Source organism: Rhinolophus hipposideros (genome assembly GCF_964194185.1).
Source record: "Rhinolophus hipposideros genome assembly, chromosome: 1".
In the NCBI taxonomy this organism is placed as follows: Eukaryota; Metazoa; Chordata; class Mammalia; order Chiroptera; family Rhinolophidae; genus Rhinolophus; species Rhinolophus hipposideros.
Window position 1 is genome coordinate 110,812,478 of NC_138047.1, and position 21,329 is coordinate 110,833,806.

Consider the following 21,329-nt stretch of genomic DNA (forward strand, 5'->3'; position numbering starts at 1 on the left):
AGGCCAAAAACAGACAGTGCAGGACAGTATCTGGCATGAACATAGGTGCAAAACATTTTTAATTGTAGTTAATGAAATACAACAGTATACAAAAAGGATAATGCGTTGTGATCAGGTGGGGTTTATCCCAGGGATGCAAAGTTGGTTTAACACTTGAAAACCAACCAATATGATTTTCTAGTTGACAGAAAGAAAACCATACAATTATCTCAATAGATGCAAACGAGGCATTGCACAGAATCCAACACCCATTCCTGATTTTTAAAGAAACAGCTCTCAGCCGACTAGGCACTGAGGACTTTCCCAGCCTGATAAACATTACGGCCAACGTCACACCGAACTGTTAAAAACTAACTCTTGCCCCAAATCAGAAGCAGACTGAGCTACTCTTTCCGTTCTGTCCAGAACCAGGCTGGAGGTTCAGCCAGCACACATTGGAAGGAAATGAGCAAAATGGTCCAATTTGTAAAGGACATGATCACCTATGTAGAAAGTGTCAAAGTTGGGGTAGCTGGTTAGCTCAGCTGGTTAGAGTGTGAGCTCTTAACAACAAGGTCGCCAGTTCAGTCCCCACATGGGCCACTGTGAGCTGCGCCTTCCATAACCAGATTGAAACAACTACTTGACTTGGAGCTGAGAGGTCCTGAAAAGACACACTTAAAATAAATTTAAAAATTAAAAAAAAAGACAGTGCTACCAAATTGACAAGAAAAAGGGCGCTCAGCTAATAATACAGAGGGTGCCAAAAAAATGTATACACATTTTAAGAAAGGAAAAAACTGTATTAAAACTACGCTGATGGGAACCACTTTGAGCACTTCTTGTAATTGCAGAAGTCAAACATGTCTCGTAGTCATCATCTGTCATTGGTATATGTTATTACAATTTTAACAGTTTTTTTTCCTTTTTTAAAATGTGTATACATTTTTTTTTTTTGGCATCCTCTGTATTAGTGCACTTAGCACGGTGGCAAGACACAAGCATAGTGTGTAAGTCAGTGGGGTGAGGGGTGCGGGCGTGGGACTGTCACATGCTGCTGCTGACAGGCAGATACAACCATTCTGGAAAAGAGTTCCGCAGAGTCTTTAACTGCCAAGCACGTATCTAACCTGGTCCTATGCTCCATTCCTTCCTTCCTAGGTGTTTACCTGACAAGAGAAGGCACGTGTCCCCATGAAGGTTTGTACGCGACTGCTCACAGCAGCTTTCTTTGGAGTAGCCCCAAACTGGCAAGTCCGTGACAAGGGAATGGACAGACCGACCGTTGTGCACCCGTCCCCTGGGGCCCAGTCGGCAATAAGGAGTGAGCGACTGACACTCGCAACACAGGAATCTCAAAATAACTACGCTGAGTGAAAGAAGTCAGTTTAAAAGGTGCATGTGATATGACAGCATTTGTATAACATTCTGGAAAAATTGATGGAGGGACAGAGAGCAGACCTGGGGCTGCCTGGGCTGGGGGCCGGGGGGAGGCATGAGATGATGGCAATGTTCACTATCTAGATTATGGTCATGGTTTCATCACGTAAACGTGTTAGAACTGATCAAATTGTATGCTTGGAATAGTGCACTTTATTGTGTCCGTTACACCCCAGTAAGGGGCTGGCTGCTATGGCAACCGCAGTACTCATGAGGACTGGCTGTCCCTGCTTCTGCCCTGAAAGGGAAGAGGTGCAGATCTGAGAGCTGAGGGCAATGGGGCAGGGGCTCCACACAGTGGTGACGGAAGGCTGGTCCCCGCCAAGGCCCTCGCTGGCTGAGATGCAGGAGGGACACAGGCACAGACAGGCAGGAAGCCCTCAGCAGGGGGCCTGCCCCATGGAAAACCTGTCATGTCTGCACGTGGGCCATTCCTCTACCTTCAGAACAAAAAGGAGATGGGCCCCCAGCAGCCAGTGCTGGCAGGACAAACCACTGCACAAACAGCTTGAGGTGATGGACGCAGCCACCCGTGACCAGCTGAGCCCCTGGGAGTGGAGCCAAAGGCAGGAGACTGGGCACTGGTCTCAACCCGGCCTGCAGCTCCAACCCCACTGCTCCCCACATGAGCCCCAGGCCCAGTGGTGCCTGGCAGTCAAACCCGAGTTTTAACAAGACCCGGCTCTCTTTCTCTCTCTCTCTCCCTCTCTCCCTCTCTCCCTCTCTCTCTCTCTCTCTCACACACACACACACACAGTTCCTGAAATGATGGCCTCACAGGGGTCCTTGTCATATGTGAGATGGCCGACTAACACAGGGTCCAGCAGATGAGGCGCTGCTGGGAACATGTGCAGACCAAGGGTGTGCTGGGCAGTTCTGACACTTGTCACAGCAAGGCTGCAGGGCCTGCGTCATCTCAGACCTGCGTCAGTTCATGGACGCAGAGCCCGTGATGGACGGGGCGGCTGCATCCCTGAAGCGCTCACAGTGCAGCCGCTGGCATGTCCCCAGGATTGCAAGAGGCCCTGTGCCCTCTTCAGGTGTCTGCCCTGCAGAGGGAAGTCCTTACTCCCCAGCGCTGCTGCCTGCTGGCCCCGAGCTGCTGCTGACTTCGACACCTGAGCACCGTCATTGCTGGTCACATGGGCAACATCCACACATTGCCTGGGGCAGCGTCCCTACATTGGGCCCCTGACCTGGGTGGGGGCTATGGGGACGTCCCTCCACGCCCCCAAGTGGCCCCTCCATGGGGAAGCCGCACAAATCAGCCTCCGTGTCAGACACATGGAAGACACAGGAGGATGCCTTCCATGTTCTCTGTGTAACTTGCCAAGTCGGTGCCGAATGACAGATGACATGTGGCCCATGGTGCCACCAAGCATGGCTGAGGTCTGGGTGCAGTATCTTTGCTGGAGAAAATCACAGCCATGCCACTCAGTATGCAGCTGACCTGCAAACCCTTCCTTTTCTGTCCCCATCAAGGAAGGGACCAGCAGCACTGAGCTGTCACGTGACAGGGACATCAGCACATTTCCACAGTTTGCCTCAATGGCACCAACTCTGCTGCTGTCTCAGTTTGACCCACTGAAAGCTCAATCTCCCTGACAATATCACGCCAAGTGGGCTGGTACGCAGGAGGTAAGAAGTCTCTCGCTGCCTTAGTAAACCAGAGGGTGGGGGACACAGTGTGAGTCCAGGAGCCTCTGGGAGGTCTTAGGGGTCCCACAGCGTTGGCAGTGTTGGGACACCCTGTTCTCAGAGGCACAGTGCTCAGTGGGCCTCAATCTGGGGGCAGCAGTTCTGGCCCGTTTCCTGGGCCAGGTAATGTTGCCAGAAAAGGCTATGGGGCAGGTGTAGGCGTGACACGACCACGCTGCTGCTTGGGCACACAGCCCCTCGGACCCCACACTATCTGAGGCAGACCAAGAGCAGCACCTCAGGCCAGACCCCTGGCCCCTAGAGTGGCCCCTTCTTCCTCTCCAACATCCAGTCTCCACCGGGAAAGCAGCCTCAGACTTGCGGCCAAGTTCTGGAAAAGGTCTGACCTGCTTTGCTGAGGGGCCCAAGTGCCCAGTGAGCCGAGTGCATGCAGCATTTTGCGGTCGGGGTGAGTCAAGTGTTGGAGAGGAGGCTCCAGCTCCGCTGAACTGTCCCTCCCCCTCCCCTGGGGCTGCCGGGGTAGAAACGAGAGCAGAGGGGGCTGATGGGCATATGGGTGCATATACCCACATGTCAGAGGGCACAGCCGAGGTGACACAAGGGGCCCAAGTTGGCTCTGCATCCAAGAGGTTGATCAGTTGCCCGATTCAGAAAGCCCCAGACAAGAAATTTGGGGGCAGAGTGAGAGTGCCCTGTCCCACAGAAACAGGACCACCCCCTACATGGAGTCTCTCATAAACAGGGTGTGCCAATCCCAGTGATGACCCCACGGTCCCAGGTGCCAAGTGGCCATGGCAGCTGGGGGCAGAGGCTTGCGTGAGCCAATCACAGGGTTTCCCCAGTTCTCGCACAACCCTAAGCCCAATCCCAAACCAGCCAAGACCAAAGCTAATCCATCAGTGTGGCGAGAGGGTGGGGATGCGTCAGCAGTCTGGTGACCACCTGACTACATGGAAGCTACATCAGAGGAGCCAGTGACATGCGTCCCAGGCAGGGACTGAGGGACAAAGCACAGGTGACTACCCTGGAGACACAGTCACCTCCAAATGAAGGTCCATCTTACCAGCAGGACAGGTGGCATGGCTGGGGCCAGAACACCCGCTGAGGTGCAGACTTTGACTGGGTACTGCAGCTCTGCTCAAAGCCAGGACTCACAGGGCTGAGACGGAGGGTCGGAGAGGCCCCTACACCCCTCACTGGCCCCTGGGATCTCTGCTCAGCAGGTTTGCAGGTCCTTCCTGGTGCCCAAGGAAGGACTTGGTCCACCAGGGAACCCAGTCCCCTCCCACTGAGCTGGAAGCTGAGATGGTCTCTGGGATCCTCAGGCCACTGAGCCAGCAAATGGAAGAAGCTGCTTTGCTTCTGGGGTGATGGGCCCGGGGCCACCACAGAGAAACAGGGTCAGTTAGGGCTGAACCGTGTTCCCGCGGAGGTCATATATTTAAGCTCTAACACCCCCCCCACATACCCACCGCACCTCTGAATATGACATTTGGAGACAGGGAGGTTTCGAGTGGGCCAGACTGGGACCCACATAAGCAGACTCACATGGGGAGAGAGCGCCACCTGCAGGCCACGTCGAGAGGCGTCAAGAGGACCTGCCTGCCCACATTTGATCTGACTTCTGGCCTCCAGGGCCAGAAGGTAAACCTGTTGTTTGAGCCACCCAGACGGTGGTCTTTAGCAAGGGCAGCCCGAGCTAAGACAGTGCTTCGTGACGGGGCAGGAGCCCCTGTGTGGTACAATGGTTAGTGGGCAATGGTGCCCCACAGACACGAGGCCTGGTGTCCGAGCCACCCGTCTGAGCCCCCAAGCACCAAGGTCTCAGGCACCCACATGGGGAACAGGTGCTGGCTTCAGGGTTCAGACGGACAGATGACCAAATTAACTGCCCATGACAAGGTAACTGGTGGCCCCTGAACTTTTCGCATCGACACAGGGAGGGCAGGTATAGGGGCGCCAGAGGGGTTATGGGCCTTGTCTTCCATCTGCCCTTCCAGATGCGTCCCCTCCCCCACCTGAGCCCAGGGCAGCCCAGAGGGAGGACAGCGGGATCAGGGCTCCCAGGCCTTGGCCAAAGGTCTCTGTTCCTCACCAGGTGGGCTCCCCACCCCTTTCTCTGTCTGGAAGGGTAAGTGCTCCCCCATCTGCTCTGTCTGCCCTGGAGTGGGGGGCCCGCGGGTTCTGCAGCACCTCTTGTAGCTTCCCTGCCTCCTGCCCACAAGTCTAGTCACAGTCCCCAAATTGCCTTCATCTGAGCATGCCATCTGTTTCCTTCTGGGCCCAGACATGGAGCCAGGATGTCTGTGGGGGCGGGCACAACCCTCAGTGGACATTATGGCTGTTTCTGCTGCTGGCCAGTCTTGGCCAGGCAGCCTGGAAGCCCCACCCTAGTCCCCACTTGGCAGGGGGTCGGGGGCAGCCAGCTGGGCTGCAGGAAGTGGGTGCCCCTGGGCTCTTCCTGACGCGGGCCACCCCCTCCCCAGCACAGCCTCAATTCCCCTCTGCAGAACGGGCGGAAGGCGGGATGGGATTGCTGTACCTGGCGCAGCCACCAGAGACCCCGGTCCGGCAGGGTAGCCATCCTAATGGCCCCTGCACCTTAGCCCCCTCCCGCAGCTCAGACCTGTCTGTGCCCATCTAGTTTCCCGTCTGGCACCCACAGGTGGGGAGAGTGGTCTGAGTGGGAGGGGGGTGAGGACAGCTTGCTCCAGCCAGCGTCTGTCCAAAAAGGGCAATTCCAAGTCCAACATGTGGAAAGGCACTTTAAGGGGGTGAGTGGGGGACTGCAGGGATGAATAGAGCTAACGACTAACTGACGGCTGATGGTGACCCAGCATCTTGGCCCCTGGCTGCCCGGGGTTCGCCACTCAGCAGAGGCTCACAGTCACTAGACAGCAGTGGCCCTCATGGGACAGGGACCTCCAGGTATTTCACAGGGTTTGAGAAGGGACCTGGCCGGGCCCAGTAGTCCACCGCTCGAACCCGGTAGGAGCCAGAGACGACAGCTGTGTCTGGGGACACAAAGGTACAAGCATGATCTTAAACGTGTGGCCCCTGAACCCACCCCAATTCCCTGACTCCAGGCTTTGCAAGGTCCCAGGCCCCACTGCACAGGGCACTGTGCTGAGGCCCGGGAGTGAGTGGAGGACGCACCTGGGCTGTACACAAAGATATTAAAGGTCGACGGCTTCCTGCTGATAGAAGCGTACGCATGACCATCCCGCGAGAACTGGATTTCATATGTCCACAGGCACCTGGGGAAGGTCAGTCAGGACCAGGGCTGAGGTCCAGGGGGGAGGCTGGGCAGGCCCCACAGAGAGCCCTACTCCCTCCAGCCCCGTGGACATGCTTCCCGAAGTGATGAGGGGAGGAGGCTGAAGCCCAACTGCCACCTGCAATGTCCCCTGTAGGAACCCCCACACTGCATCAGACGGGGTGACACCCTGGGTTATCTGTGGGGACAGGTATGCGAGAGGAGGAGTGCACAACCTGGGGGTGGTGAGGGTGGAGGGTTAGGGCACAGAGTGGAGTGATCACGTGGTCACAGTGCCCAGAGGGGCTGGGGGTGAGCACCTGGGTGGGGACCAACGGGCGCGTGCCAGGCGGAACAACCACACTCACGCACTTGGAGGCCATGTGCTCATCAGACCAGACCAAAAGCAGCTGCCTGTGGGTCAGGGGCAGAGCGCGGAGCCGGGTCACCTGGGAAGAGGGGGGAACAGTGACAGGGGTGTGGGGTGGGTGGGGAAGGTAGGGTCAGGGTGGGCTGCCACTTGCCTGGCCTGGCGGCTCCGCGGGGCGCGCGCACACGTGCACCAGCAGCAGCGAGGGCAGTGGGAGCTCGGGCTGCAGCGTCAGGCGGCCGCTGGGGGGAAAGGGGCGCGGCGCTGTGGCCACAGGGTCCTAGGGACAGACGCAGGTACTCAGGGCCCTCGCACCTCTGGAGCAGCCCTGTCCCCGCCTCACCCCACCCCGCCGGCGGACCTCGGCCTCACGCATGCGCCGGAACTGCTCTGGCGAGGGGAATACCGGCCGGCCGAGGCGCTGCCACTCGCTGTGGGGGCTACAAAGCCGGTTGTCCAAGTACAGCGTGACGTACACCAGCCCTGCAAAGTCGGACACTGGGGCCGAGTCTCACCAGGCCGGCCACCTCCAGGCCCCACCCCGCCAGACACCCCGCGACCCCCGCCCTGGGACCCCTACTCACCTGGACCCGGGGGCACCCCGTGCAGGCGCAGAGTCAAGGCGACGCTGCGGTTGGCGTGGGCGCGGGTGTCGTCGCTCACGTAGACCAGAACCGTGGCGCGCCAGGCGTCTGCGGGGCCAGTGGAGCGGTGGGTGCTGGCCAGGACCCCCACAGTGTGATTGCTGTCCTGCACAATCCCTGCCTGCGACACCTCGGCCCAGAGCTGCTCTTCATCTGCAGGGTGTGGGGCGGTAGTCACCACACGGAGGTTGCCACCCCACCCAGGGCCTGGCTTCTCACCATTTGCCCCGTTCCATTGGAGGTCCCCAGCCTGGAGGGCCCGGTCACACCACAACCTCTGTGGCCACAGAGCTGGGGGAAGCGTGCTCCCCCCAGCAAGGCACCTCCATCCGGCTTCCCTGGCAACTCAGGGCCGGGAATGACAGCCCTGCGCAAGGAGGCCTGGGCCCAGAGTGTGCCAGTCTGGCCTCGCTTGCTTCCAGGCTGGCAGCGATGCGGAACCCGCCCGGCTCACCCAGCAGGGCCAGCAGCCCCATGGCGGTGAGCACCGGCTTGCGCAGCAGCTGCACGTGGGGCGGGCGTGTGTTGTTGACCTGGAAGCGCGCAGTGAGCGTGCGCTGGGAGAACGGGTGTGGGTGGTAGCTCAGGAAGGCGTTGTCATTGCTCAGGAGCGTGTAGTGGACGGAGGAAGAGCTGGTGTTCGCCACCAGTAGGTTCTGGTGCTGCGCAATGACCTGCAGGCGTCAGCGGCAGCTGGGACCACGTCGCCACGGCCACCGCCCCCACTGTCCCACCCCAGAGGAGGCCGCTCCTATGGGCAGGTCCGGGGGGGGCGGGCCCACCTTCACCACCATGGCCGCATAGGTCACGTCGGCCCTCCAGGGCTGCGGCAGGGACCAGCCCACCAGCGGGTCCGCCTCGTCATTGTAAATGGGGGTGTCGGCGAACTTGGGGAAGAGCTGCTGTATCTGCCGCACGGCCACCTTCTCCTGCTCCAGGATGGCGATGGAGCTGCCCCCACCCTGCGGAGGCAGCGGGCCTCAGCGCGGCCAGGGCCAGCACACCTGACCGCCGCTGCAGGGCGGGCCAGGTCCTGGGGCCCTACCTTCTTGTGGAGGGCAATGTAGTCCAGCCTCACGCCCACTTCTCCCGTGAAGAAGTTGGTGCCGTGGTGACAGTGCCCCAAGAGGCCCCAGCACAGCGGTGACTGCGGAGGCGGGTGGAAGGAGTCCCCGGGGCCACCCAAGCGCAGCTCAGGGCTGGCCGCACGTAGACCCTCGGAGCAGGCGTCGTAGTAGTTGAAGAAGCCTGGCGGGAGGGACCAGGGAGCTCACACCTGAAGGGCCGCTCCCATCCCCTCAGCTCCACAGGACCCGGAGGCCCCGCCCACCTTGCATCGTCATGGACACGTTGTCAAAGTCGTGGTGGTCCGGCTCGTTCCACGTCTCAAAGTTCCACTTGGAAACGTGCTCCAATCCATACCTACCTGCAGAGTGTCCCTGCTGTCACGCTGCCCCCTCCCCTGGGGCAGCAGGGTGCCCATACCTACTCGCAGCGCCCAAGCTTGGGGGGTTTGGATGTGAAGGGGCTGACTGATATGTGAGCCTGGCCCTCCTCCAGCTCCCATCAGGAGGCCCTGGCCCGCAGGTATGTGGCAGAGCAGCCAGGTGACTGGGGTGGTGCAGGACAGCCTGCCCAGGAGCGCCCACCCGGACCCCCAGGGCCTGCCCCTGCCCACCCATGTATCTCTGGGCCAGGAGGGAGACCAGGTCCTTCCACTCCAACACCTGCTGCTTGTCCTCAAAGTCGGTGAAGCGTCCTGAGGGGCTGCCCATCAGCTCGAAGCCTGCAACACAGGACGGTGGCTGCCCCCTGCCCACCACCCACACCATCCCCAAGCTCCCCAAGCCCCACCCAGCCTGGGTCCACCAGGCCAGCACCAAGGCCAATCGTGGTGGACAACCACTGCAGACCCAGAGGGGCCAGGTCGGGGGTAGACAGCACCTAATGGGCAGAGGGCAGGGCCAGCCACTCACCCGGGCGGAGCTGGTTCTCCCTGAGAAGGTCCAGGTACCCGTCCAGGTGGGTGAAGTTGTAGTGCAGGCCCTGCCTAGCCGATCCCCTGGAGAGGGACATGCAATGTCACGGACGAGGTGGCCACATCCAAGCAGGTGGGGAGTCCACAAGGTGCCACACGGGATTCGGCTCCAGACTCAGCGGGCCCCTCCCCTTGGAAAACACCAACTATGGAAGCTTAGCTGGCAGTCACAGCCTGGTATGAACTAGTGTGCCTGCACTGGAACCCCCACCCCAAAGCCCTCAGAGGCTCAGAACAGTTTGGGGCTCAGAGGCGGGCTGGGCAGGCAGGTCTTTTGGGAAAGGTACAACAGGATGGAGCAGGGCACATGGCATCCTGAAGACAGCTGACCATGGAGTGCAGGGCTATGGACAAGGGCCTGACAGGACCTGGTAGGTGCCACAGCCTGCTTCTCTGTGCCCCCTGGAGGCCAGGGACCCAGATTTGTCTCAGCAGTACCCTGTCCCCCCTCCCACACTCCGAGGCCACACAGACAAGCAAGAAAGGGAGAAGGGCAGCCTCCCCACCCCATGCTCACCCCAGATTGGGGCCCAGTTCCCTTGGGGCTCATGCTGAGAGGAGATGGGCACCATCAGGCAATTACTCAAATCCCATGTGCTGTGAAGAGGATGTGACAGGGAGCAAGGGACCAGGCAGTGAGGGCTTCCCCAAGGTAACATGTCAGCCCTCACAAGTGATGGGACAAGCCAGCAATGAGCGTGCCTGGGGGGCAGATGGGACAGCCTGTGCAGAGGCTCTGGGGGAGAAATGAACATGCAATTCAGCAGCAGAAAGGCAGTGAGTGGACCTCGGCAGAATATGGGTGAGGATGGGACCCTGACTCAGGGTGAAATTGGGGTCCTTTCAGGGACCCAAGCAGAGAGGTGCCATCGCATTTTTGGTTTGCTTGTTTTCAAGACTGAATTCTTCTTACAGCAGTTTTAGATTCACAGCCAAACTGAGAGGGAGGTAGAGTTCCCATTCCCCCCCGCTAGGACACCTGCACAGCCTCCCCCATCACCAATGTCCCCATTCTAGGGGACATGTGTTAGGACTGATGAACCTGCACTGACACATCATCACCACCCAGAGTCCGTAGCTGACATTAGGGTCACCCTTGGTGCTGTATGTTCTATGGGTTTGGAAAGATGTGACATGTATCCATCACCAGTGTCACAGAATAGTTTCCCTGCCCCAAATCCTTAGTGCTCCCCTATTCATGTCCCCTCCACCCCACACTCCTGGCATACAGATCTTTTCAGTCCCCATGGTTTTGCCTTTGCCACGATGTTTTGAAAGGGTCCCTCTGGCTGCTAATTGAAGTCAGATGATGGTTCCCCAGGGGGAGGTGTGGTGCCCAGACCAGGTGGTGGCCGCAGAGAAAATAAGGAGGGGCTGAGTGGATGGATTTACGAGTTACAGGGAACAGTATGTGTGGACAGATTTGTGGTGAGCCCCTCGGATTTCTGCTTGAGCAGCTAGGCCGGCAGGGGTGCAGAGGGCAGAGGTAGTTGGGGACCAGATAGCAGTCAGATGGTTCTCGGAGTTGGCCATGGGGAGTGGACATCCATGGGTAAACCTGGCCTTGGAGGCTGGGTGAGGAAGCTGGTGGCCCTCAGTCAGACCCAGGTGGGGGCGGGGGGCAGGTAGAGCAAGCAGGGGCAAGCACTGAGCTTGGGGACCCTTTAGGGGTGTTGCCACTTGAGGAGCACATGCAGGTGGGTTGGCAGGGGGCCTGAGGGCTCCCCTTGAGTACAAGCCTGCTCCACCTATCGATCTGAGGGAGGAAGGCAAGAAATGATGAGAGGGCCTGTAATGTGGCAGCAAGGTTTGTCCCATGTGTGCGACGGTGGGGGAGGGGAAAGGAGAGGGCACCTTGGAATCAGACCCTAATCTGCTCTTGGTCTGTCAGTCTCCATCCCAGGACACAGCCTGGCCAGCCCAGCTTTGTCTCCCAGACACAGTGAGGACCTGGACAAGTCAACACCTCCCTTCCAGGTCCTTCTCACCCCACTCCTCACTTCAGACAAGGTCAAGGCAGATCCTGGGCCTGGCCTTCAAAGTCCACCCAGGGGCCCGAGTCTGGCCACCACACACAGGTGCCTCTCGCTCCTCTGGGGCCACACACCCTGCGTGCCCTTGCTGGCCCCTCTGCAGGGGCTGTGTCCACCTTCTGGGGGCAGCAGGACAAGCATGTGCACAAGGACCCACCTCTTCCCCTCCCCCCCATCCAAAGGTTGTGACCTTTGGATGGGAGGGACGGCGGTGGGTGGGTCCTTGTGCACATGCCTGCAAAGAAATAAAACTTAACAAGCACTTGGGTAAAAATTAAATGGGTGCAGAAGACAGATGGGTTCCAAAGTCCCACAAGTGGTGGGGTGGTAGTGAAGAAGGGGGGGAGGGGGAGCTGAGTGAAAGAGCTGGTGCAAGCCATGGGTGACCAAATGGGAAGTGAGAGCATAGGAGCACTTTCTGCACAGATCCTGGCCACACTGGGCTGACAGGGGTGGGGAGCACAGCAGGCCGCCGCTTGCTTGCTGAATGCTGGTCCCTGCTCAGTGCTGTGGGCCAGTGAGGCACCAACCGGGAAGCCCCAATCTGTCACCCTGGGTAAACGTGAGTGTCAGCTGGCTCCATCAGCCTGGGCAGCCAGCGATGCGGGGGTGGGGGTGTGGGACAGTACACCTGACCCCAGGGCCCAGGAAACCCAAAGGGAGTGGGGGACAAGGAACCCCGGACAGTTCTTGGGCCACACTGTCCAGGCGCCCCTGGCCCAGTTGGGAGGGGAAATGGTGCTGTACATTCCAAGATGGGCGGGAGGGCTGGGGGTTGGTGAGCGGTAAGTTGAAGTGCGCAGCCCACCCCAGCTCTCCCCCTGCACAGGCCTGAATCAGTCGCAGACCCGGCCAGCAATCACCCCCGAGGGTCAGTGTATCCTGCCACCCCGCAAGGGGCCCAATCTGGCCGCGAGGCACCAGCGGGGTCGCTTCCCGTTTCTGGCGGGGCACCTGGGCCTGGGCCGCACAACTGCCTCATTGACCGCGCGCCTGCGGCCGGTCGGTGGCACCAAGCCCGCCCCTCCCAGGCCTGAGCGCGTGCGCCGCGAAGACACAGCGGGGCCCGGGCCTGGTAAGTGCTCGCGTGCGCGGGGCGGGGACCTGGGCTGCAAGTGCCTGAGCTGTGAGGACCGATCAGCGTGTGCTCATCAGTGGGGGCGCCGAGTGGGGCGCACGCGCGGGAGGGGGCGCGGCGCGGCGCGGGGGGCCTGGGTTCGGGGTGGAAACCCTGGCCGCGCGTTCCGTGGCAGGGGGATGGCGGGGGGAGGAGTGAGCGGCAGGGACCCTGGCCGCGCGTGCTGACGGTTGATGAGCAAGGGCCGCGCTGCAGCCGTGGTCCCGGGAGGGGAGGGAAGGTGTTGGGCCCGTGCCGCTGGCCGAGAGGCGGGTCGGCCCGGAGCCCTGCAACTTCTGGAACCCTAGAGGGCACGCAAGTGTGGCCGGATCTTCGGGAGAAACTTGGGTCCGGTTCTCAGGACCCTGGGATCCAAATGGGCTGTCTGCCAGCCTTTTTACTTGTAGAGATAGTGTTTCCTTTCCAAATAAGTGTACTTAATCATTTAAAACAGGCGCCTTAAAGACGATTATTAAGGAAACAACCGTGTGGCATGGGACTGGGCAGGAGGCCAATGAGAATGGCTGCAGCAAGTGGCAGGCGCTGGAGACCCGGGAAGCCTGCCGCCTGCCATGCCACCGTCTGCCGCCTGCCACCGGCCCAGAGCCTGCACTCAGTAGGCCCAGCGGGTGGGGGGGAGTGGGCCCCAGGCACTTGCCCACGTGCCTGGCCAGACCACAGGATGGTCACAGCAGTGAATGCACAACAGAGAAGCAGAGGGATGGTGCCTGTGGGTGTGTCCTAGACCCCAGGGGTCCTACAACCCTCTCAAAGGGCAGATGTGACCTCAACTGTATTTCTTCACCTGCTTTGGACAAACAGCCTGGGTAGAAGCTGGGGAAGTTCGGGGCCCAATTCGTGCCACTGAGGGCAGCCAAGGCTGGGCCCTGACAGTGTAGCTGTCAGGGTGCTGGCGCTAGGTGCTGTTCGCACTGAGAACAGCCCCTCCCCTAAAGAGTGCCACTTGCCAGGAATCCTAGCACAGGTTATACAAACCCAGAGAGCCTCTGAAAATCCCTGCCCTCCCCCATTGCTGGGGGGAAGGAGGGGTTTCCTCCTACAGTAGGTTCCCCGCAAATCACCCCACTGCCCTGTTCTGTACCAACACCCAGCACACCTGCACGTGTCTGCACTGGCCACCACTGCTCTGTGCACCCAGGGGCCCTCCATGCCACTGAGTTCCATACCACTGTTCCCCATCCCACACCCTTTTTCAGTAGCTGGGTGAGAAGATAAGCCTTTGATGACGCCTCAGTAGCTGCCCTTCCCGCTGCACTTCGCCATTACCCCCCCCCCCATGTACCTTATCTGCCCCAAGTTGAAGCCTGAGGCCCCGAACTGATGACTCACCCTGCCAGCCCTCAGGCCAGGGTCCAGTAAACCACAGCTCCTGGTCTGGGCAAACAGCCCCCCTGCCCAAGGCCTAATGGGTCCCAGGCCAGAGTGGGGGGGAGGAGAGGGAGGCCCCAGCTCTGACTTGAGAGCACTGGGGGAGAATTCAGGGCCCAACGCAGACTCTTCGGACAAGGAGTCAGATCTGGAGAGGTGCAGATGGCATCGCAGGTGGGGAGCCTGACCCTCACCCACCCAGTCTCAGGCCATCCCCACCTCCAGGCACCACTCCCATCCTTGGCCCCAAATGGGGCTCCTAGTCTCCCCACCCAGGCTCACCAGATTCGGGGCCAGGGCAGGGCCTGCAAAGTGGGGCTGTGTGGCTGGGCCAGGGTGGGAGCTCCTCAACCTCTCACTGTCCTGCCCCGGGGATGGAGCTCAGCAGGACATTTGGCTGCTGCTCTTAATTCCTGCTTAGCATCTGGCAGCTCTCGTGAGGACGGGAGAAGCAGGACCAAGCCAGGCTGCCCATGGTGCCAGGGCCTCTGGGGACAGCAGCCAGGCCAGCTTGGCCTTCCAGCCCCACCAAAGGGAGCCACCTGGGCTTCAGCCCCCACGTGGTGGGCCCCTTCTCACCCACTTCTTCACTTTAAAGGTGAGGGACTGAGATTCTGAATAATCACTGTAAAACAGCAGCTTGCCCTTCGTTTATCACTTGTGGGTCACGAGGGGAACCGTGTAAAGCTCTCATTTACCTCCTGCCAGCCCCACAGGGCAGGTCCCGCCTCCGTAGAGGAGAGAATGCAATGAGGACAGGCACCTGCCCACTCAGAGGGGGTCAGCGCTGGGCTGGAATCCAGACCCAGGACCCCCATCCTCACAGCAAGGAGGGCACACCTGCTAGTAACTGTGTCCTGGCACCCGTCACACACACACACACACACACACACACACACACACACACACACACACACCAGCCTTTCCACACAAGGACACAGAACAGAGGCTGGGATGTGGCTGCCCGGGACTGAGCTGGCTCGGGTTCACCCCCGCTCATGCTCCAGCATGGACCAAACTCACCTCCTGGAAGGGCAGGGAGGGTGTGCAGGGATGGGCCAAGGAGACCAGCCCCTCCCTTGGTCCCCTCTGGTCCATGCCCACCCTCCAGTGCCCTGGGAGCCAGAGCGCTCAGCCCCAGAGCCAGAGGGTCACATATTGCCTGCGCCTGTCCCAGGGCTGGCCAGGTTCCTGAGCCTTGACTGCCAAAAGGACCCCACAACCCAATCATCCTGCTCCAGGCACACGCTGCCCCCACCGCATCTCTCGCACTGCAGCCCTGTTCCTGGGGGACTGGGAGCTTTTCAGAGGCCACACAATGTAATTATTTGTGAGCCTCTAATTACAGTACAACTCCCCCAGTAAGCAGCTCAGGCAACACTTGCCTGGGGAAACGTGTGAGTCAGCAATCTTTGGGGTAAGTGATTTAACTGCAAGCCCCGCACGGCTAAGCAATCAGATGCTGACCACAGAGCACTGCCTGCCGGTCTGTGCCAGGCCTGCCACGGCCCACTCCTGGAGCCAGCTCTGTGCCCGAGCTATTCGCACTCCTCCTCCAGTAACAGAATCCAGGGGGGCTCTGGGGTCCAGCCAGCCAGCAGAGACATCGGCTTGGGGTTCTGGCCCTCTGCGAGGCTCTTCTTCCGAGCTGCCAGCCTCAGGGTCCACCATGCAGAAGTGATGGAGCGACCGCTAGAGGGGACCTCGGTGGTTTGGTGGAGGGGCCTCAAGTGTGGGCAATGGAAGGGCCTGCCCTTCGACGAGAGTGCAAAGGAAGCAGCAGGGCCATGGTCTGGCCACACGTATCTGGGTCTCTGTGGCACCCTCTGCCCCAGCACATCCCACTGCCCCAGCACCCATGCCTGCTTCTCCATTGCAGGTTTTCCCGAGGGACCTGGTACCCCAGGATGGATGTTTCCCCTGAGCTTGTGGGACATGGCGGGGGGCCGATACTGGTCCGCCGACGACCTTAGGCACCCCGGGGCCTGCATGAGACTCTGAAGGCCAGGCTGCGGCGCAGCTGTATGTGCAGTGTGCAGGGGGCCCAGGCACTGGTGCAGGACCTACTGCCCGCGGGAGGACCTGGCAGGCGACATCCTGTCTGGGCTGGTCATTGGTATCATCCCGGTGCCCCAGGCCATTGCCTACTCGCTGCTGGCCGGGCTGCAGCCTGTCTATAGTCTCTACACGTCCTTCTTTGCAAACCTCATCTACTTCCTCATGGGCACCTCACGCCACGTCTCCGTGGGCATCTTCAGCCTGCTCTGCCTCCTGGTGGGGCAGGTGGTGGACCGTGAGCTCCTACTGGCCGGCTTTGACCCTGCCGAGGACGTCTTGGGGCCTAGGGACAACAGCAGTGCCCCCAACGCCTCAGCTGCCATGCTGTCGCTCGGGATGCAGGACTGTGGGCGGGACTGCTACGCCATCCGCGTGGCCACCGCCCTCACGCTGGTGGCTGGGATTTACCAGGTAAGGAGTTGACCACATAGGGCCTGCCCACTGGAAGGGCTGAGCCGAGGGGAAGCAGAGGCTTGGGGCCTCGAAGGACGGTGGCTTTAACCCCAAGAGGACACCCCAGCCCGGGGAGCCTATCCAGCCAGGTGCAGCCTGGGCAGGGCTAGGTGGCTCAAGTATAGCCCACACAGCCTCCCTAGGCTTCCTGTCCCAGGTGGGACCCTGGGGGGCTGCCTGCCTTTCCGTGACCTCCCAACACCCAGCCCTCTCCTATACCTGTCCAACCCAGCCCTGTCACCCCTCCCAGGGGCCACCCCGAGTCCCTCCCATTGGATCCAGGTCTCCAGGGAGTGGGGAGGTACCACTCATGGGGTAGGAGGAGCTGGGTGGGCTCGTGCTAGTAACAGTGTGTCCCAGCACCTGTCTCTCTCACACACACACACATGGCAGCCTTTCGACACAAGAACACAGAACAGAAGCTGGGATGTGGCTGCCCCGGGCTGAGCTGGCTCGGGTTTGCCCCCGCTCATGCTCTAGCACAAACCAAAACCACCTCCTGGGAGGGCAGAGCCCTCTATGCTGACAATACTCTGCTCACAGCTCTTCTTGGGTGTCCTCCGGCTGGGCTTCGTGTCTGCCTATCTCTCACAGCCACTGCTTGACGGCTTCGCCATGGGGGCCTCGGTGACCATCCTAACGTCCCAGCTGAAGCACCTGCTGGGCGTGCGGGTCCCACGGCACCAGGGGCCGGGCATGGTGGTCAGCACGTGGCTGAGCCTGCTGCACCGTGCCGGGCAGGCCAACCTGTGCAACGTGCTCACCAGTGCCGTGTGCCTGGCCGTGCTGCTGGCCGCTAAGGAGCTCTCGGACCGCTGCCAGCACCGTCTGAAGGTGCCCCTGCCCACAGAGCTTCTGGTCATTGTGGTGGCCACGCTCGTGTCCCACCTCGGGCAGCTCCATGAGCGTTTCGGCTCCAGTGTGGCTGGCGACATCCCCACTGGTTTTGTGGCCCCGCGGGTGCCGGACCTGTGGCTGATGCAGCGCATGGCGCTGGACGCCGTACCCCTGGCCCTTGTGGGCTCCGCCTTCTCTGTCTCGTTGGCGGAGATGTTCGCGCGCAGCCACGGCTACTCGGTGCGAGCCAACCAGGAGCTGCTGGCCGTGGGCTGCTGCAATGTGCTGCCTGCCTTTTTCCACTGCTTTGCTACCAGCGCCACCCTGGCCAAGAGCCTGGTGAAGACGGCCACCGGCTGCCACACACAGCTGTCCAGCGTGGTCAGTGCCGCTGTGGTGCTGCTGGTGCTGCTGGTACTGGCACCTGTGTTCAGGGACCTACAGCGCAGCGTGCTGGCCTGCGTCATTGTTGTCAGCCTGCGGGGGGCCCTGTGCAAGGTGATGGACGTCCCACAGCTGTGGCGGCTCAGCAGGGCGGATGCGCTGGTCTGGGTGGCCACGGCGGCCACCTGTGTGCTGCTTAGCACTGAGGTGGGGCTGCTGGCCGGCGTGCTCCTGTCGCTGCTCAGCCTGGCTCGCCGCACACAGCGCCCCCGCGCAGCCCTGCTCGCCCGCATAGGGGGCTCCGGCTTCTATGAGGACTCTGCGGAGTTTGAGGGCCTGGTCCCTGAGCCTGGGGTGCAGGTGTTCCGCTTTGCAGGGCCCCTCTACTACGCCAACAAGGACTTCTTCCTGCGGTCCCTCTACAGCCTCACGGGGCTGCACGCAGGCCGCACGGCCACCAGGAGGAAGGAGGAGGGCCCAGAGGCAGGGGTCAGCGAAGGAGACCCCATCGAGGGCAAGGACCCAGGCCCGGTGAGCAACACGGCTGCACTGATGCCCACAGCAGCTGTTTTCCACACGGTGGTCATCGACTGTGCCCCACTGCTGTTCCTGGATGCAGCCGGCCTGGCCACACTGCGGGATCTGCGCCGAGACTATGGGGCACTGGGCATTGACCTGCTCCTGGCCTGCTGCAGCCCCTCGGTGACGGACGCCCTGAGGAGAGGTGGCTTCCTCCGGGAGGGCCAGGGGGACGTGGATGAGGACGCGCAGCTGTTTCACAGTGTGCACGACGCTGTGCAGGCCGCCAGGGCCCGCCACAGGGAGCAAGCACCCCTCGACTCCACCATCTAGGAGAGCCAGCGCCTGCCCCCAGGCCCACTTCCTCCCAGTGCCCACACACACGTCCTTATGCCGACTACCCAGACTGACCCTCCTAGGAGCCTGTGCCATCTCTGCTCTGGAGGGACCAGGGAGCCCCGACTGGGACAGGGTGGACACCACTGTGAACACAGACAAGGACCCAGAGATTCCAAGAACCACACCTGTAGGACAAATGCCACCTTGGTGCAAAGCTGGGCCCTGATGCTGTGTGGCTGTGGGGCCAGTTTGACACCCAGTGTCGCCATCTTATTTGACCAAGGGCCCCGATGCCATCATGTGGCCTTCAAGGAGCCAGGACACTGGTCCCTTAGCCCCCACAGCCCCCGCCCCACCAGCTGAGAGCTAGTAGCTCTGGCTGAGTGTGAGGGTCTCTGTGCCTCTGGAAGCTGCCCAACACACACACCCAAGTGTTCCTTACACTTCAGCGCCTGGGTCCCTGCGGGGTCGGCAGGACAAAGGGGGAGTGGCCCACACAACCTTGGCTCAGCCCTCAGGCACCAACGCCCTGCAGAGGCCAACCCGCAAGTACCCAGCACGGGGCACCTACTGCAGACTCGCTGAAGATGGGTCCAGCCTCAGTGCCTGGGTGGAGGAGCACCAGCCTGACCTTGAGCCTCCAGGTGACTTCCGGCAGGAAGCCAGCTGTGCCTGCTCCTGGGGCTGCCCCAGCACCCAGGGCCTCCTCGAGCCAGGGAGCACATCTTCCCTCCTGCCCTCCCCACTGGACGCTTTGCTGAGAAGTGTAGGGGTCATGGCTCCACAGAGCAGGACATCCCCACCCCCATCCCTTGTGCCCCCACCACTGCACTGCACTGTTCTCCACAGTGGACACAGCCTCCTCTCAGCCTGTCTTCAGCTCCATAACGTGGGCTCTGCCGTCCCCCACCCCAGGGCTGCCCACGCCCTCCATCACCCACCTGGCGGTGATGAGGTCCAGCAGCCAGTGCGTCCGGACCTGCTCAATGCCACCATGAGGCACGGCGCCCACATAGGCCAGGTTGAGCTGCTGGTCCCAGCTGAGGTCATACTGGTCAGCTTGGCTGTGTGGCAGTGGGGGGCTGGGGACAGAACAAGGATGTGGAGCATCAGTCCCCATGGCTGGGGTCCACAGGGCAGCCTCAGTACACACTGCACACCAACAAAGCCAGGGCCTAGGCCTGCCTGGGACACTTGGCTCCAGCCTGGGGAGTGTCTGCTGGTGAATTTTACCGTCCTTGATGTAATAAAATAACCTCTAACGCCAGGCATGTTATAAAGTCTCATGTTTATGGGGGTCGGGGGCCTCCGAGGAAAGACAACCAATCCCCACCCTGCTCCTTGTCCCATCAGCAGGGAGCTCAGCTCAAAACCTGACAGAGGGGGTCAGGAACACAAGGTTGGGGGACAGGTCCCACCACAGGTACATTCCACACGGCTGGGGCTGCCCCCTGGAAGGGTTCTGGTCTGCAGCCAAGAGCAGTGCCGGGAGCCACATCCCTCCCCAGAGCGTGGGCTGCCTCGGGCCACCGCCAGACCTGGCCACCATGTGAAGTCAGGGCCTGGCCCCAGGCCTCCACCAGCCGGGGCTCCACTCAGCTAGAAAACCACCGCCGGACCCCAAACACCACTTGGACCGGCCGGACAGAGAGGAGATCCCCCCACTCTGACTGAGGGTGGCCCCTAGAGGAAGCAGCGAGCCGGCTAGGGCGGCCTTCCTCACTTCGCTGTGTCTACTGAGCGCCATGGCGGCAGGAGCCTAGGTCTCTCCACCTGCGACAAGACGGTCCCAGAGGCCTGGGGCAGGGTGCGCAGCCCAAGTTTAGGCGGAGCGCGGCGGGAAAGAGGCGACATGGGCCGATCGAGCGTCGGTTTCTCCGCGGGTGGGCTCACCAGAAGCCTGTGCTCCTCCAGAAGTGCCGCAGGGGACTCACCACGCGGGCTGCGTCTATGCGCACCAAGTTCGGGGCCTCGGCCAAGGCGGCCTGGGGCGCGGTCAGCAGCGCCGCCAGGAGCGTGAGCAGCGCGGCGTGGGGGCGCGAGGAGCGCACGGCGAGGGCGCGCATCGCCGGGGCGCGGCGCGGGGCCACCCCCAACCCCTGCAGGCCCGCCGGGTCCTCTGCGCTCCCGGAGCCGCGTTCTGCGCCACGCCGGCGGGTTCCGCCTCCGGGTCGCGCGCCACGTGACCACCACCGCGGGGCGGGTGCTTGGAACCCCGGAGAGTTGGGGCTGGGGCGGGGTTTAGGAAGGCCGGGTAAGGCGTGGGGGCGGAGCGAGCGCCCAAAGGTGCAGAGCCGGGCGTGGGCGGTGGGCGGTGGGCGGTGGGAGTGGACCCGCCATGGAGGTGGGCGTGGGGGGGGCTTAGGTGGGCGTGTGGGCGTGGGCGTGGGTGGGGCTTAGGTGGGCGTGGGTGAGGCTTAGGTGGGCGTGTGGGCGTGGGCGTGGGTGGGGCTTAGGTGGGCGTGTGGGCGTGGGCATGGGTGAGGCTTAGGTGGGCGTGTGGGCGTGGGTGAGGCTTAGGTGGGCGTGTGGGCGTGGGCATGGGTGAGGCTTAGGTGGGCGTGTGGGCGTGGGTGAGGCTTAGGTGGGCGTGTGGGCGTGGGCATGGGTGAGGCTTAGGTGGGCGTGTGGGCGTGGGTGAGGCTTAGGTGGGCGTGTGGGCGTGGGCATGGGTGAGGCTTAGGTGGGCGTGTGGGCGTGGGTGAGGCTTAGGTGGGCGTGTGGGCGTGGGCATGGGTGAGGCTTAGGTGGGCGTGTGGGCGTGGGTGAGGCTTAGGTGGGCGTGTGGGCGTGGGCATGGGTGAGGCTTAGGTG

The 21,329-nt window shown here is 61.5% G+C and overlaps 2 protein-coding genes across 7 annotated transcripts; one reads left to right on the top strand and one right to left on the bottom strand.

The window, feature by feature from the left end:
• Positions 1 to 31: 31 nt before the first annotated feature.
• IDUA (alpha-L-iduronidase) lies at positions 32 to 20,910 on the bottom strand. Of its 6 annotated transcripts, none has more exons than XR_013993163.1 (14): positions 20,409 to 20,910; positions 19,457 to 19,597; positions 9,325 to 9,410; positions 9,027 to 9,134; positions 8,679 to 8,774; positions 8,394 to 8,596; positions 8,131 to 8,310; positions 7,803 to 8,022; positions 7,289 to 7,501; positions 7,066 to 7,187; positions 6,859 to 6,984; positions 6,655 to 6,783; positions 6,235 to 6,335; positions 32 to 6,092 (listed from the first exon to the last, which is right to left on the bottom strand). XR_013993163.1 is itself a non-coding variant. In XM_081045395.1 (14 exons), the coding sequence occupies exons 4-14, from the start codon at positions 9,121 to 9,123 to the stop codon at positions 5,986 to 5,988; spliced, it is 1,542 nt and encodes a 513-aa protein (XP_080901521.1). In that variant the 5' UTR covers positions 9,124 to 9,134; positions 9,325 to 9,410; positions 19,457 to 19,597; positions 20,450 to 20,909; the 3' UTR covers positions 32 to 5,985. The 6 variants fall into 6 exon arrangements, 4 of the variants coding, with proteins under 4 accessions (XP_080901521.1, XP_080901520.1, XP_080901519.1 ...); XR_013993164.1 differs by having other exon boundaries at positions 7,066 to 7,202; XM_081045395.1 differs by having other exon boundaries at positions 6,707 to 6,783; positions 20,450 to 20,909.
• SLC26A1 (solute carrier family 26 member 1) lies at positions 15,833 to 18,509 on the top strand (the record flags this gene model as incomplete). The annotated part of the gene is given in 4 exon segments (XM_081044582.1): positions 15,833 to 15,895; positions 15,899 to 15,993; positions 15,995 to 16,394; positions 16,980 to 18,509. Coding segments are annotated over 4 exon segments (2,088 nt in total).
• Positions 20,911 to 21,329: the final 419 nt, after the last annotated feature.

What these genes read in the sequence shown, in the direction of transcription:
- IDUA (XM_081045393.1), bottom strand. Translation starts at nt 20,581, where the DNA reads ATGCGCGCCCTCGCCGTGCGCTCCTCGCGCCCCCACGCCGCGCTGCTC. An exon ending in CCTGGCCCAGAGATACATGG is followed by an intron (nt 8,775 to 9,026) that starts GTGGGCAGGGGC and finishes GACACTCTGCAG; the next exon opens with GTAGGTATGGATTGGAGCAC. An exon ending in TATCTTTGTGTACAGCCCAG is followed by an intron (nt 6,093 to 6,234) that starts GTGCGTCCTCCA and finishes TTGTGTCCCCAG; the next exon opens with ACACAGCTGTCGTCTCTGGC.